The sequence below is a fragment of the Oxyura jamaicensis genome, assembly GCF_011077185.1.
Source record: "Oxyura jamaicensis isolate SHBP4307 breed ruddy duck chromosome 2 unlocalized genomic scaffold, BPBGC_Ojam_1.0 oxy2_random_OJ106668, whole genome shotgun sequence".
Classification (NCBI taxonomy): Eukaryota; Metazoa; Chordata; class Aves; order Anseriformes; family Anatidae; genus Oxyura; species Oxyura jamaicensis.
The window spans coordinates 1-15,698 of NW_023303617.1; the positions used below are offsets into that span (position 1 = coordinate 1).

General features: G+C 53.4%; 2 protein-coding genes across 2 annotated transcripts; one reads left to right on the forward strand and one right to left on the reverse strand.

Moving 5' to 3' along the window:
* Positions 1–40: 40 nt before the first annotated feature.
* Positions 41–12,145, forward strand: LOC118157084 (ADP-ribosylation factor 1). The gene is made up of 5 exons (XM_035311324.1): positions 41–183; positions 8,156–8,335; positions 8,949–9,059; positions 9,717–9,841; positions 10,542–12,145. Exons 2-5 carry the CDS (start codon positions 8,188–8,190, stop codon positions 10,701–10,703), a joined length of 546 nt encoding a protein of 181 aa, XP_035167215.1. The 5' UTR covers positions 41–183; positions 8,156–8,187; the 3' UTR covers positions 10,704–12,145.
* A 2,033-nt stretch (positions 12,146–14,178) lies between these two features.
* On the reverse strand, positions 14,179–15,693 carry LOC118157085 (multiple myeloma tumor-associated protein 2-like; the record flags this gene model as incomplete). The annotated part of the gene is made up of 5 exons (XM_035311325.1): positions 14,179–14,608; positions 14,690–14,830; positions 15,106–15,185; positions 15,404–15,476; positions 15,572–15,693. Coding segments are annotated over 5 exons (696 nt in total), but the record flags the coding sequence as incomplete, so codon positions are not given.
* Positions 15,694–15,698: the final 5 nt, after the last annotated feature.

Genomic DNA, 15,698 nt, shown 5'->3' on the forward strand with positions numbered 1-15,698 from the left:
GGGGGGAGGGGGCGTGGCCCCGCCTCTTTTCCCGTCGTGCCCCGCGCGGGGCTGGCACTGACGTGGCCGCGGAGCGCCGCCATCTTGTGTGCCTGGGCGGCGAGCGGCGCAGGGCGGGTGGCTCCGAGCGGCACGGCCCGGGGACAGCGAGCGCAGCGCCCGCGGCAGCGCCGGCCTTCCCCGGTGGGTCCCCGACGGCTTCCCGGCTTCCTTTCCCTTTTATTTTACCCCCTTTCCCGACCGCGGCCGCCGCCCGTCCGGGGGCTGCGGCCTGAGGGGCCTGAGGCGCCTGAGGCCTGGGCATTGAGGGGAGGTGGCGGGGCCACCTCAGGCCGCGCTCCTTTCGGTCCCTCACGGCTTCGTCTGGGGACGGCGGGGCAGCTTCTGGCCGCCCTGCCCTGCTTCCTTCACGGCTCCTGCGCCAGGTTCCGCAGCCAGGCCGCGGAGCTGGGCCTGGGGAGCGGCGGGGCAGGGCCCGGAGCAGCCCCCAGCCATTTGGGGGGGCCCCCTCCCCCCCCTCCTCCTCCCCCTTTTCCTCCTTTTCTTCCTTTTCCTCATTTTTTCTCTCTTTTTCTCTCTGGGGAACCGCCTCGCCGCTCCCCCTACCGGAGGGATTACCCGGGCCCGCCTGCCTGCCCCACGCTCCCGCATTCCGGCCCCGCCCGAAGGAGCTTTGCTTCCCCTTCTTCCTTTTCCTCGGAGGGGCCTCGGAGAGGTGGGGCCGGGGACGGGGAAGTGAATGGATGGATGGATAGAGCTCGGGGGAAGCTCGGCCGAGCGAGGTTGTGCTGTGAGGGGCTGGCTGCTGGGCGTTGGGGTGACGGTAAGGAGTCTGCAGCCTGGAGGAAACTGGTGGACGGCCAGTGCTTGGGTTTGGTGGTCTGGGAGATCGCTCTTCCGTGGTATAGCAGCTCCTAGTGCAAGGATATTATACTCTAAAAATACTATATGGTGCCTCTGTAAGCAGTAAACGTGGTGGTTTGTGCTGATAGCCTCCAGCTGACAAAGGGACAGGCAAGGAACGGGAACCTCTTCATCATTTGCCCCACTACGGTATGACAAAACCCCGGCAGGTCGTAAAACTGCCCAAATGTTGTGTTTGACATTGACCTTGCTGCTGTGCTGCGAGGCTCCTGCCAAAGCAAATTCCACAGGTTGATTAGAGGTGTATCCAGAGGGCTTGTTTGGAAATACGGCTTGGTCAATAACTGAAATGTGAACCGATTATCTCATACTTTGAACTTTGTTTTGCGAGCAGGGAGGCTGACAAACCCCCCTTGCAGCGTATTCCGCTAACCTTATTTTTCAGGCAAAGAAATCGAGTCAGAGTTATTGTTCAAGGTCGCTGGGCGATGTGGTTACTGCTGCTTTTGCTACTGATTTGAAGGCTTCACGTAGGAGAAAAGGAACTCCAGCTGAACTAGAGGATTGCTTCTTGGCTTTTCTTCCTGGATTTTGTAATCAACTTGTCGAAACAAATACGGTTGTGTAGATCCAGAAAGGAAAGGGTTCTTTGAAACAAAGGTTTAAGAGGCTGGTACGATGCTGTGCGTTTCCTATGTTAAAAACTTCTCAGCAGCGCCCGAGAACCCTGTTGGACTGCTTTGTGTGTTGTGGTAATGACGTGGGGTGAAAGGGTGAGGAAACTTGCCTCGCTTGAACCTCTCACACTCCCGTGGTTCGCCGAGTTTACCGACTCCTCCGCTGCGGTAGCGCATCAGGTGTAAAAATGACTCAAGCAGATGTCATCCCTGCTCAGAACAGCCTCTGCTGCTCCAGCAGCTTGTGGCAGACATCGTAGCTGCTGGATTGTGCCTGTGGAGCCTGGAGTAGGGTTACAATGCAAACACCTGGGGGGAAGGCGCTCCCCAGGGGGCTGAGGCACAATTTTGGAGGTTGCTTGCTGGTGAAACGCAACCCAGAGCCGGAAGGGGACAGGGCAGAAGCGCTGCGCCGGTGCTGAGAGGCAGAGCGGGGTAGGGGCTGGATTCGTGTCCTTGTCCAGCTCATTGCGTTGTGCTCATTACATGGGTTGAAAATCAGCTTCAAGCAGCATTCATACATCCCACGGGGCGCAGTTATCAGATAAACCATCAGCTACTGTAACTGGTGAAAGGAGAAGCTCACAACACAAGGCTCCAGCTGAATTTGCAGGGCTGGAGTTTAAAGAAAACCCTTTCTTTTTTAATAATAAAAGACCAGGTTAGAAATAAAAGCTGCTGGGATGTGCCAGGAGGGACTTTCATCCTAGAATTCTCGCAGATTTCAGCGGCCTTCCCAGGAATCAATATTTCCTTGTGGTGGCTGCAGTTGGTGAGCACGAGTTCACTTTTTCCTTCGAAGGAACGGTTCGATTCCTTCTGGAAATCTGTCAAAACTTCTGCTGCTGGTGCTGTAGAGCCTGTATCAGAGCTCGCACCGTCCTCTGCTGTTACTCCCTTGCTGTAACTGATGAGTAAAGAAGTTTATCATCAGCTTCCTACTCCAGCAGCTGTTTTTTCTGTTAATCAGCATATTTTTCTCTCGGCTTGCAAGTAGCCATTTTTGTTTCTTTCTAGCTCATGCAGACGTTGGAGGACCGTGGTGCCGCTTCTGCTGATGTTTCAATTCTAACGAAACACGTCTAAAGCTCTCACGCAGACGCTGATCTCGTTCCCAACCCGCTGTGTGGGCTCTGCTTTGACATTTTCACCCCCAAACCGAACGCCGGTTTCATTACCGGGGCTCTCCTGTGAGTTCTTGCCATTTCCAGTCTAGATGTTGACTTTCTGCCTGGCCGTTAGGAAGGAATAACGGGCTGTTTGCCTTAGCTCCGGAGGTTCTTAAACTTGTGAACGGTTCGGCCCTAAACCCTGCAAAGCTTGTGCGCAAAGAAATGCTTTGTAATGCTCGCTCCCCCAGCAGCACGGCCACAATTTACCGGGAGAAGCGTGAGGTTAGGATCAAATTGGGGTGTCACAAATAAGGTTTTTGGCACCACCTCACTTCCTGAGCGGTCTGCGGGGAGGTGATGGATGCGCTTCATCCAAGACCATGAACGGCGCCTGGCTGTGCCTTCAAGGAAATATTTTTCAGGCCAGATGTGTTTTCTCCTCTGTGTTGGCTTGCATGCTCTTGTGTTGTGTACATCCAAAATAGGTTGCGATTTTGCTGTGCAGCAGAAGTAGCTCGTTCCCCGAGATCAAGGTGAGCGTAAGGTGATGGATCTGGTTTGGTTTGTGACCAGCCCTCCTGGCGTGCTCCGGACTCCTTGTTTTACTCCTCCCGGTCCTTCAGGACCGAGTTCTTGTGCGTAGGAAACGGTCATCGCCCCAGAGGCCACCTTTAGCTGATCAGTTCAAGCCTTTGGAGGCCAAATTCAGCGGTGCCTCTGCGTGACAGCGCAGTTCCAGGCCCTCAGCTTGTGTTGTAGGTGGTGCTGCAGCGTACGTATCCTAAGCTAAGCTGCTCTGAAAGACAAACACCAAATTTGTGCCCCCTGGGGACATCGGTTCCATCTCACGCTTGGCAGAAGCACCCCCGCTATGCGGTGGGGAGAACCTGTGCAGTGCTTGGGGTCCCTTAAACACCCCCCTGGTTTTAACGGGTTTGGCTATGAAGGCATTGAGACGTTTTAGGAATGAAAAGCTCTGGGAAGTTCTCGGGGCTGCCTTTATTCTGGTGATGTTTGAGTTCAGGTAACTCCCTGTTGCTGGAAGAACCCAGCAGGCTCAGTGGCTCCACCTCTATCTTGTGCTCAGTGCCTGGTGACCTGGGAATGGTCTTGAGGAACCCAAACCCAAAGCACCGAAGCCAGATTTCGGCGTGAAGGCCCCGTTAACGGGGCTCACGTTGACACTTGGTCATCTTTCCCTCGGGTCATCACGTGTGGAGGGCCAGCAAACAGCATCTAAAAATAGCTGGATACAACTGGAGGTGAACAGTTGTGTACGGGGCCGCCCCGGCTGTGTACAGACAGGGGCTGATCAGACTGTTTAGCAAAATCTTGAGCAACAGGGAATTTAAATCTGTAAAGAAATGGCTTCAGGTTTAAAGACCCCCAGCTTTACGTAGCTGCCTGTGCACGGGGTTGAGGTGCGAGGTGCTGTGGGCCCAGGTCAATCCTAAACCTCCAGCGGGGGTTTGTTCCTCCTTGGCTCGCTTCTCACGTGATTAAATCGCACGTTGTGTTGTAAGGAACAAGCTGCTGAGTTCATCTGCACTCCTCGTGTGGAACACCAGCACCAGCTGCTCAGCCGGAATTGTAACAAGTTTTCTCACCTCCCCTTTCCGTGTGGCCGTGGTGACGTTTGGTGAATAATATCTTGCTGCTTTTTGCACACCGAGCTTTTAGCATCTTCTGAAATGTGATAAAGCAGGAAAGATGATACGGGCCGGCTGGGTTTTACAGCGGTATTTCTGTGAAGTAACAAATTGAGGCTTGTTTTCCTGTGACTGATGTGATCAGTTTGTGTTAATCCCGGTCTAGGAACGACGGGTTTGGTTATTTTTTTTCTTTCAATGAGAGGTGGAGTTAACGGTTAGCCCAGTGGCAAGAAGCCTCCTCGAAACGGAGACGTTTTGGGGATGGCAAATGGGGGCTGCCTCTGTCAGAGCAGCAGCGTTTCTTGCCACAGGTCCCTCAGCAAACAGAACAAGGTCCAGAAAGAATGGCTATGGCTGGAAAAGCCCCCTGAGATCAGGCCACCCCCCTGGAAACGTCCTCGGGAGGGGAGTTGTAGTGGTTCGCCTTCCGCACCTCCGTGTGCTGGAGAATTGAGCTTGTCTTGCCTCTTCTTCGTTGTGTTCATCAGCTGCGTGGACCAGGGTGCCAAAATGACTGCGTAAAAGCAGCTTTTGTCACGCTGCTGGCAGAGGTTTGAGCGTTATTCTTTCTGCTTTGGAAGCCTTATGTGGTAAGTGTTGGTACGTACGAGTGAGATAAATGTTTCTGTGCTGTCCTTTGCCTAACAAAATAACCTCTGACTTTGTTACCGTGTGTTTAAGGGATGCTACAACCCTGGCATTCGCTCCTTTACTCGCCATTACTCCTGGCTTCTTGAAATTTAACCTGTGTGTGCTCAGAAAACTTCTTTCCAGCGGTGTAGAGCTGCGACTAAGCAGAGTTGTGGCGATGCAGCTGCTCTGGCTCCGTGGGAGAAGCGCTCTGAATAAAACAGCACTGAAAGGCATTAACGTGTGGTTAAGTGCAAACTGCTCCAGGAGATGAAATGTGGCATGATCTTTGGTCTTCAGATGCTCCTCAGAGCTTTTATTCGACCCCCCTGCAATTAATAAAGGCGAATTCAAGCACTTACCACAGGCTGCATCGCTGTAACAGGCACCGGGCTGCCTGCTCCGGCAGCCGCTTGGAGACGTCTTCCAAAGATGTGCTCACAAAGTGTAAGCAGCTCGCGAGCAGTAGGCTTCTCATCACGATTTCAGGCGTTTCATTGGGCTTGCTGAGCCTCTAAATTCAATAATTATTACCAATATTTAAGGAAAAGTGGAAGGTATTTTTGTGTATAGAATCCAGGTAATATTTCGGCAGGTCTTCACCGATGGGAAACATTTGAAGATGCCTGGAAAGTGGCAGGATCGCTCGGTAAACCTACCAGGGTCTTAAATTTCCCCGTATCTTCAGGGTGTGTTTGTTCTCCTGGCCCATCTAACGGGCTGAAATGAAGCAGACTGTGTTGAGAAGCGGCTCGGGCCCGAATGTGGGCTCTGCTGTGGTGCCCACGCTGCAGGATAGTCCGAAAAGCAGAGCCCTGGCGGCTGCAGGTCGGGTTCTGGTGCTGGTGTGGCTGAGGATGTCCTCGAGGAGGAGGAAGGAACTCGAGGGGCTTTTGCTCGTGGTGTGAAGTGACAAATCCTGTCGGGGAGCGTGTCCCAGGAGGGGTGTCGTGTCCGGAGGCAGAGGAAGGAGCAAGGTTCCCTTCCCCGTGGCAGCAGACAAACACGGGCAGAGGATGGTCCTGCTGGTGGGGAGGACGGGCTCCTCCTCTGCCCCAGCAGCATCTGATGGGTGCCAGGTGGGACCCACGGCACCTCGGGGAGCTCTGCACGGGGGCTTCCTGCAATGTTCTGCTGGGGGGCAGAAGCTGGTGGGGCTCGTGCCGTGCGCAGCTCGGGCTGCGGCTTCTCCGAGGGTGGAAAGAGGTGGAGGTAAAGGCCAGGATTTGCTCCTTCCCTGGTGGCTGCTGTTGATCCACGGCATTTAATAACCTCCGATGCTTTTAAGCACGCAGGAAAAAAAAAAAATCCATCGCAGGGTTTATGAGGCTGGCTTCCAACACAAGCCCTTAAACTGGTTCTGGTGGGTTACGGAGCTCTGGTAACAGGCGAGGGTTCAGCCCTGGCTATTGCTTTTCAGATAAAGCAGCAGATACAGGCAGCGGGAGCAGAGGAAAGCTTGCAGCCTCCTCCCCCAGCCCAGCGAGAGCTGCCGGGCAGGGAGCTTTGCCGCTGTGCGAGCAGCTTGGATAAACAGGGACTGGAGCAGAGCTGCCTTCCCTGCTTCCTGCTGAACTTTCCTGTTTATATAACTTCCAGAGATTGAAGTGGCAGGTGAATATTCCCCGTGGTGCTTCAGAAATATGGCGGAAATGGTTTAATAGCGAAATTTTACTTCTAAACCTTTCACTTGGTTTTCACCCACAGGCTGCCCTGTCTGGTTTAGAGAGCTTAGTTCTAAAGTTTCAATCCCGCTGAACTTCAGTCACATCAAATAAATGAATCTGTGACTCGAGTTCCTCCAGCAAGGCAGTGTTTGATGTCACTCGGGAACTTTGGAGTGGACTCCGGACCTCGCCGTGAGGCTGCTTTGTGCTCAGGCATGTGACTCCCTTCGTGGCACAGGCTTAGCTTTGGGGTTAAAAATTGTTCCCAGCAAACTTCCTGCGAGGGGCAGAACTGCTCGGGTTGTCCGCAGCGCTGAGCGAGGAAGCCAGCCTCGGGACATCCACAGCACAGGGCTGAACAGGAGAAAAAAAGGCAGGATTTGGGTCTGGAGAGCACTTCTCAGTTCAGTATTGTGTAATTGCCTCACGCAGATCTGCTGTGAGATGCACGTCGGTGAGAATTCTGTTTCAGGCACACGATGAGCGCAGAGTAGCTTCAGGAGCAGGTTCAACGTTCGTGTTGCTCCTTAAATTCTGACTTGGCTTACAGGAAGCCCAGCCCTTGGATGTTGCACGGCTTGGCTCTGTGTGCCTGTGCTGCCCGAAGCTTGGGTTTTCAGTTGGGCTCGGTCTGTTCTCTTCAAGCTTTCTAGACAAAATGGCAAGAGAAGTGTGTAATGTCCCAGCTACATCTGGCTGTAAAGCTTTTGGGCTGGTTTTCTCCCCTTGGGTGAGCAGAGTGACAGCTCTGGGTGGTTTGAACTCAGCGGAGGTAAGGTTTGGGGTGGAGAAGTGGTAAGGGTGGACCCGTCCCGAGGGCTCGCTGGCTGCTGGCAGAGAGAGGCGGTGTCCCACTGTCTAGCCCGGGAGCTCCCAGTGGCATCAGTCGCTTGTGAGCAAGAAAAAGAGTTGGGGTAGGGCGCTCAGACACGTGGTCCAATTTTGGGGTGGTCCTTTGGGATCCCAGGAGCTGGACTCGATGATCCTTGAAAGGTCCCTTCCAACTTGGGACATTCTGAGATCCCAGGTGAAGAAAGAAGCGTCCGTTTCTAAACCTGTCTCTCTTAATGTACTCCGTGTCGGCAGTTCAGTGCCAAAACCCACGAATTTCCTCCGTGAAGGTCGTTGGTGTTACCAAAAGTAATGGTGCTTACATCGTGTTCGCAGGGCATTTCCTCAGGGTTCAGGAGGAAGGAAACTGAGTAGGAGCAAATCCAAGCTGTTCTCTGAGTTTCCTTCTCCAAGGAGGCACAACTAAACAGAGAAGCACGCCCTGAAAACTTCGTGAGAACACCAGGGAATGAACAGCAGTGAGATCCCTGAAAGAACATCTGAAAGCTTTAAAGCTCTCAGAGCCACATCATTTTATGAGGACTAAGTTTTGGCTTACCTGTTGGTCTCCTGGTGGTGCTTCAGTGTGGGGAGCAAACCCTGTGCTCTGGTCGGGGTATCTCTCGGGGTTTGTATGGCCTGGTGCTCTTTCGGTGGCTGACCGCCCTGCTCAGAGCACGCCGTCGGTAACTCACGAGTGACACTGTGGTCTCTTTCTCTAGACTTCACTGGCCAGTGAAAACATATCTCAACCATGGGAAATATTTTTGCAAACCTCTTCAAAGGCCTCTTTGGCAAAAAAGAAATGCGTATCCTCATGGTTGGCCTGGATGCTGCAGGAAAGACTACTATTTTGTACAAACTTAAACTTGGTGAAATAGTAACTACTATTCCTACTATAGGTAAGACTTTTACGTTTATTTAACCGCTCGCTTTGAGGTCTGGGTCCCGTTGTTGGCAGCAGTGCCTTACCCCACTGCCACCCCGATGTAAGGGACTTGGTGCTGCGCCCTGACCGTCAGACACGTGGCGAAAGCCATGCTGTGAACAAATCTCTGCCAAATCTTCTGGCGTGGGAGGGGATTGCGCTGGTTTTATTTTATTTTCCTCCTTTTCCCCTCTCCAGTCCCTCGGGGAATGGCCCTTCATGGGCCTTCTAGGCACACCGTGGCCTCCTCGGGTGGTCGGCTGAGAACTGTGTATCAGAGCCGTGCATTATTTGTTCTCCTCAGAAGCCTGGGGTTGCTTTTTTGACATAGCTTGTTCTGCGTTTTTTAGCTGCTCAGGTAGCAATTCCAGCTGTTAAATTAATTAGCCTAATTGGGGCAGGGGTGGTGGTGAGGGCAGAAGTTCTAGAGAACCCCCAGCCCTCTGTTACAAGGGATGCACTGTGAGACTGGCTGCTTAAAGTAGATCTAAAGTTTAACGTTTTTAGTAACGACACTGAGTGTGACTTGGGAAATAAAACGGCTACACCTATGTTTAACCGAGACTTTGCCACGATTTCTATTTTAGGTTTCAACGTGGAAACGGTAGAATACAAGAACATTAGCTTCACAGTGTGGGATGTAGGCGGCCAGGATAAGATCAGACCGCTCTGGCGCCATTATTTCCAGAACACACAAGGTGAGTCCTGACACCTAAATCACGGCTTTCCAGGATACAAAGTTCTTAGCGTCCGTACTGCAATGATCTTCTCTGCTTCTTGGGGGGGTGGGGAGGACATGTTACAACAGGGTGTGTTTGTGTGCTGTGTGGCTCTTACATTAAGCTCGTGCTCCTTTTAAAAAAAAAAAAAAAGGGTGGAAAGAAATGTGGAAAGCAGTCCTGTCCATCAGAATTCCCAATTTCTGCTTTTCTTCTGTAAGCATCGTAGCTCTCAGCCTGCACTTCAAAGCAGCCTTTGCTGCTTGTCATTTCCTACAAACTTCAACAGCCCCGTGAGCTGAGAGCTTGTCACTTCTTCCACTGCTGCGCCTTTACAGTGTGCATGCTTTAGAGTCCTGTCACGGGATTTCAAGAGTTGCTGCTGACGGGAAAGTATCGAGTGGTTACGTAGCTGAAGCAAACGAGCTCCAAAAACGCAGACGCGACGAGCTGCTCGCTTTCACCAGCCCTCCACAGCAGCAGGCTGTCAGACACGAGATTACAATAACACACACTGTGCTTTTCCAGGTATATTGTTCTGCATCACTCCTTCAAAGCTCAGCTCTGATCTCCAGCAGCAGCTGTCACTTGGCGGTGGTTGTTGTGTGCTTACTCTCCCCATTTGCTTACTCCTAGGTTTGATTTTTGTGGTTGACAGTAATGACAGAGAACGAGTGAACGAGGCCAGAGAAGAGCTCATGAGGATGCTGGCAGAAGATGAGCTTAGAGATGCCGTTTTATTAGTGTTTGCTAACAAACAGGTATGCCCGCGGAAGGTGTCTTTCTGTAAGAAACCCTGAAAGCACGCGACCGATCTGTGAGTGAACTCAGATTTGTGTTTTCGGCGTAATAGATGCGCTCCGTAAGTGCCCGTTCAGCTTTGCTGAAGACAACCAGCCCTTTCCAACTCCTCTCTGCGTATCTGCAGGGCGCCTTCTGTAAGGGAGCTTACAGAGGGAAGAGCGTGCTGCTACGCCGCTTGTGCGGGCTCGGATGTGACGGGTGAGAAAGCCGTGCGAGCCTTTTCTAGGAACAGGAAAGGTGGACTATAAACAGAAGCAGTACTCAGCTGCGTGCTCTGTGATAAAAGCGGAGGTTAAATCGTTACTGCAGTTGCAGAAGACGCTTCCTGAGTGGAAAGCGAATGAACGGGCTGTGAGCAGTCTGGGGGCAGATCAGAAGGGCCCAGTGGCGTGAGCCAAGCATCAGCCGGTTTGCTTCTGTTTTCCGAAGGCAGTATTTGGTGATGCTGCCGGCAGCGCTCTTGATTGGGTGTTCAAACCTCTGAAAACTTTGATATAGGCAAAATAACTTGAATATAAAGTTGTTTTTTCTGAAATCTCAATTGAGAAGCCTTAGCTTTTTTTAAATGGATTTAAAGCTGATGACCAAATTGTTAGGAAGGTGCGCGTTCCTCCTCCGGTGCTAGGAGAGAAAATGACTCTTCTTCCTCCCCCCCAGGACCTGCCGAACGCGATGAATGCAGCGGAAATCACAGACAAACTTGGACTGCATTCCCTTCGTCACAGGAACTGGTATATCCAGGCAACCTGTGCCACTAGCGGAGACGGTCTCTATGAAGGACTGGACTGGTTGTCCAATCAGCTCCGAAACCAGAAATGAAACCATAAACCTTCCTTTTCCCTCTTTTTCCACCCCTCCCTCTTACTTCCTCCTATTCGCCCTTCGCTTTACTCTAATGTGGCAAACTGTGCTACTTTGTGGTATTGAGTGCCGGAAGCTGTTTTCATTTCTTTTTTGTCACAGTATATATTGCATCATGCTGTAAATGTGGCAAATCCAAGCCTGAAAACAGTTAGGTTTCTTATTTAATGTAAATAGTTTTTGTTTCCAATGAGGCAGTTTCTGGTACTCCTATGCAATATTACTCAGCTTTTTTTTTTATTGTAAAAAAAATCAACTCACTGTTTAGTCCTTGGAAGGGATTAAGCGGATTACCATAAGGGTTGCCAGTGGTCCTCGTGCAGTAGAGCTGAATACCATCCCGGCTGGGTTGTGAGATCTGTGAGATCCATTTTGGTGGCTGGTTTTTAACTTGCTGTATTTTTATTTAAAATAGTCGAGGAAAAGTAAAAACACTTCAACACACAAAGGTTTGTCGTAGCTTCTGCTGTTCTAGCTCTGAACGCGGTGACTCTCGGTTCTTTTGAACCGGTGAAGCAGCGATTGACACCCGGCTGGCTTCATCTGGTTAAAACACAGGTCGTAACTAACAGATCTCCGGCGCTTTCTGTAGCTCATCCTTACGTGCTCGTATCTGTTCCTGCTCGTTAAAAAGATTTGTCGGACCCGGTTTAGCTGAGCGCGCCGACTCACGCTAAACTTCCGACTTCTGGTTCAGGTGAGATTTACCACTTCCATTGAACTTGAATAATTCCTGGAAGTCACATTTTTAGCCTGTCGTATCTGTCAAAAAGTGTTTTGTACTTTTCTTGTGCGTAAACCACTCCAGAAGGCAAACTTTTCCACAGAAAGCACAGCCTGTACTAGTCCTAAGCTCTATAGTCGGAAAGTCCTGTACTGAAGTAAGAATTGCCATGAAAAACACCAAACATCTGTGTATAGTGTCTAGGGGGAAAACAAAAAAAAAAGCATGAGAGTTAGGAGAGTCATTCCACTCTAGAAGTACTCAATCCCATTTTGGAACAATCCCATATCTGTATATGTGTGAAAACCCTTGGCATCCCTCATACTGCAAGGTTCAGATTTGCCATCAGAAAAAAAAAAAAAAGACCTCTTTACTTTTCTTTTGTATTTTGATAAACACTGAAGAAGCTGGAGCTGTTAAAACTTTAACTTGAGGAACTATCAGAACTGGTTTGTTTAGTGTTGTGGAAACCTTTATTGCTTTCAATACACGATTAGTAATCAACTGTTTTGTATACTCGTTTTCAGTTTTCATTTCGACAAACAAGCACTGTAATTAAAGCTATTAGAATAAAATCTCTTAACTATTTCATGTTTTTTATGCCTTGCTGTTCATTCGATCATCTTGGCAGAATCATAATGAAATACTTGTTGAATAAAAAGTTTCATGAAACTTGCACTGGTATCACGGCGTTTTGTATCCTCTCTGTGCAGCAGCAGGTTTCAGGCTTCGCTGAGGGCTAGGCTGAACCGGGACTGCATCGCAAGTTCCATGAGCATTTAAGGTGATCTCGTATTTGCCAAATAATGCGTTGCTCTAGTTCCTTTTTCTTTTTTCAAGTGAAGGAGTGGGCAGCGGTCCTGCGTGTCCTGGTGTGTGGTGGTCGTCTGCTGCTTCTTGAGGGTATCGATCAAGCTTTTTGAGCAGCCCCGGCACCTCCCACAGTTGCTTGTTCCTTAATAAAAGGCTCTGGGGATGGGGACAAAGTCTGCCTTCTTAAAACCTCTTTCATTTTTCCCTTCCACAGCCTGGTCTGGCTCTGGGGCTGCCCTCCTGCCTTCTCCAGTCAGCTGCAGCCTTGTTGGGGAGGCTCGCCGAGCGCCCCAGGCCCTCTGCCCAGCTCCAGCGGGAGCACAGGTTTATCGCGGGCTCAGCCCCAGCTGCGTTCTCGTTCTCTGCTTGTCTCAGTAGCGAAGTGTAAACAGCGTTAGGCAAACAGCAACGAGGGATTACAAAACTCCGGTAAATCAGGTTATTCCTCCAAAGCCGTTCGTCCCACCTCGGATTTCGAGCTCTGAATCACGGTCCCCACACGCCTCGCTGGGCAGGACGTGTATTTATCGCTGCTCGGGGAGGGACCTGAACCTGAAGGGCCCGACCACAGCAGCTTCTGTGCCTCCACGCAAAGACCCAGGAGGAAGAGGAGGGAACAGATAGGAACGTGCTGATGTTATCGGAGCTGGGGCAGTCAGCCTCTGCTAGGAGGAGGCAGCCCCAAAAGGGTGGGGAAGGGCTGAGGCTCCTCCATCCCCTTCCACCCCAAAGCCCTTTGCACGGGGAAGCCGGAGCGTGGCACCGCAGCTTGGGAGCTGGGCCTCACGCTGGGATTTGTGCAGCCTTTGGGGTTTTAAGTTCCCTTTTCAGCCCCGAGTTCCCGGGGCCGTGTTCCTGTTAACCCTCCCCGGGCAGCGTGGCTGCACTGCGCCATCCCCACCCTGCGTTGGGGTGTGCCCAGGAGGCCCCGCGCACTGCCCGGACCCCAAAAAGCCCAGCAGGGTGACCCCAAACGAGCGATGTCGGGGAGAAAACAGGCTTGGGGCTCGCGTGGATTCCGCAGGGGCAGCCAAGCCGTGGCTCCCTGCTCTCGTGAAGAGAAACGGGGTTTCCTCCCCCCCCCGGGGAGCCAACCCCACCCCCAAAAACACCTCAGGGGAATCTGGGGAAGCAAATCCCCGCAGCAGCAGGGTTAAGCAGGCGCTCACAGCAAGGACAGAAGGGCTTTATTGCCACTCGTCGTCCCCCCCCCCCATGCTCAATGCAGCCCTTGTGCACGCGCCGCCGGTCCCACCCCGCACTGGCACCCCGGGAATCGCGGCCGCCGGGATGACGAAGGCCCCGAAACGCTGCCAACAGGCACCGGGTGCGGGGCACAGCACGGCCCTGTGCCGGGCAGGAGAAACGGCAGCGTTCATTAAACAAACGAGGCCCTGGTGAGAGGAGCTCCTTCCCCAGCGACCAGGATTTGTTGGTTTAAAAGCCACGCTCCTCCCACGGCGCATCGAGCACGTGAAGGCCCCTGGTTGTGGGCTGAGGTTTAAAATCCTGGAGGGGAACGCGAACGCGCTTGCTCCCTGCGCAGGGCGAAACGCCCTGGCCCCATCTGGCTCCTCCCCGTCAGCCGAGGGAGGATTTCTGCGTGGGGCTGTTGCCTTTTTACCCAAACCGCCCCTTTCTCAGCCAAAACAAGCCCCCTCCCTCCCTCTTTTCCCGCCTGCTTTGCTGGGAAGGCGATGGCTCGTGCCTGAACCTCCTCAAATTCATGAATTTGGGGTCAGGGTGGGTGTTTCCTCACAGCAGCCTGCTTGGGGCACCTGCTGCCCCCCGAAGATCACCCACGGCATCGGGGTGGGGGAGCTGCTCAGCCTCTGCTTCACCTTTATTTCGCAGCTCTTAAACTTTTTTTAAAAAAAAAAGGTTTCAAGAAAGAAATTCCCCTCCAGCCGCTTCGCCGGCGCTTAGTCCGGGCTGTGCCCAGGCCAGCCCGCGCCAGCCAGACGGCGCCAGCAGAGCTGTGACTTTAATTTAAAGAATAACCTTAAAAAATAGAAAACCTCTGGCATTTCTCCCCGGCGAAGCCCCTCACTCATCCGACTCGGTGTCGTGGCGCTGCCTGGCCCCGCCGCGGGAGCGGGGAGAGCGGCTCCTGCTCCTCTTCCTGCCCTTGTGCCGCGGGGACGGGTGCCGGTGGCCGTCCCCGCTCCGGCTCCGTGCCCTCCTGCGAGCCGGGCGGCGCGAGGGGCTCCTGCCCGAGCCTTCCTCGCTGCTGGAGGAGGAGGAGGAGGAGGAGGAGTCCGTGGTGTCGTGGCGGTGCCGGTGCCGGGACGCCTCGGGGCGATCCTGGGTTTTCCTGCGGTGGTGCCTGGGGGGACAGGGGGAAGGTCAGAGCCGGGGGACACAGCGGGGACATCCCCGGCCCCACCGCGTCCCCTCCCGCCGTTACCTCTCATCCCGGTCCGGAGAGGAGGCTGAGGAGGACGGGGAGGCCGCCCGCTTGTGATGCTTGTCCTTCTTCTTCTCCTTCTTGTGTTTTTTCTTTTTCTTTTTCTTCTTCTCCTTTTTGGCTTTCTTGCCGCTCTCCGTCCTGTGGGGTCGGGGTGAAATCGGGCAGCACTGGTGGGTCCCTGGGGGGGGGGGCCCCCCCCCCCCCCCCCCCCCCCCGGCCGTGTCCCTCCGGCCCCTTCCTCTGCCAAAAACTCGTCCCCAACCCTCCCTCCAGGCACTGCCCCCGCGGGTCTCCCTGGTAAAGGAGCCGCCTGCAGGGCAAGAGGGCTTTTGGGGGTGAAGCAGAGGTTTTGGGGGTGGATTCCCAGAGGTTTGGGGATCCTTGGGTGGCACTGGGACGTCCCCCGCCCTCACCGCTTCTCCTCCTTCTCCTCCTCCTTGTCCTGCTTCCTCTTGGAGCCGGACGCCTCGGGACTGCCGGGGACCTTCTGGTGCTGGTGGGTGGAGAGAGAAAAAACGCGGAGCGAGTCCAGGGGCTTGCCCCAAGCTCTGAATTACACAAAACAGGCGCTTTCTCCCTTTCAAAGGGGGAAATTCTCTTTGGGAGCAAGTTGAAACGCCCGCAGTTGTCGCTTCCGACCTACAACCCCGCGTTTCTTCCGAGCCCTGCAAGGAGAATGCGGGAAACGCTCGCGGGTGGGCCCCGCCGTACCGTGAAGACGGAGAGCCCCAGCTTGGCCGCCTCCTTGTCCTCCTTGGAGAGCATCACCCGGCCGGCGCTGCCGCTGGGGACAGAAACGGGGCAAACGATGATGAAAAAAAATAAGATAATAATAAAATCCAATCAAAGCGCCCTGAAACCCGGCGCCTCGCTGCCCACCTGGAGCTGCCCAAGCCCACCACCCGGTCCACGTCCTTCTCGGCTCGCTCCGCGCCGTCCCGCTTGCACACCTCGGCCAGGTCCTGCGGGGGAGAGCACTGAGTCGTGTGTGTGCCCCCCCCCCCCC

Excerpts from the sequence above, each read along its gene's own strand:
- LOC118157084 (XM_035311324.1), top strand. The coding sequence starts at position 8,188 with ATGGGAAATATTTTTGCAAACCTCTTCAAAGGCCTCTTTGGCAAAAAA. Across the intron at positions 9,060-9,716 it reads TTATTTCCAGAACACACAAG|GTTTGATTTTTGTGGTTGAC; the intron begins GTGAGTCCTGAC and ends GCTTACTCCTAG. Across the intron at positions 9,842-10,541 it reads TAGTGTTTGCTAACAAACAG|GACCTGCCGAACGCGATGAA; the intron begins GTATGCCCGCGG and ends CCTCCCCCCCAG.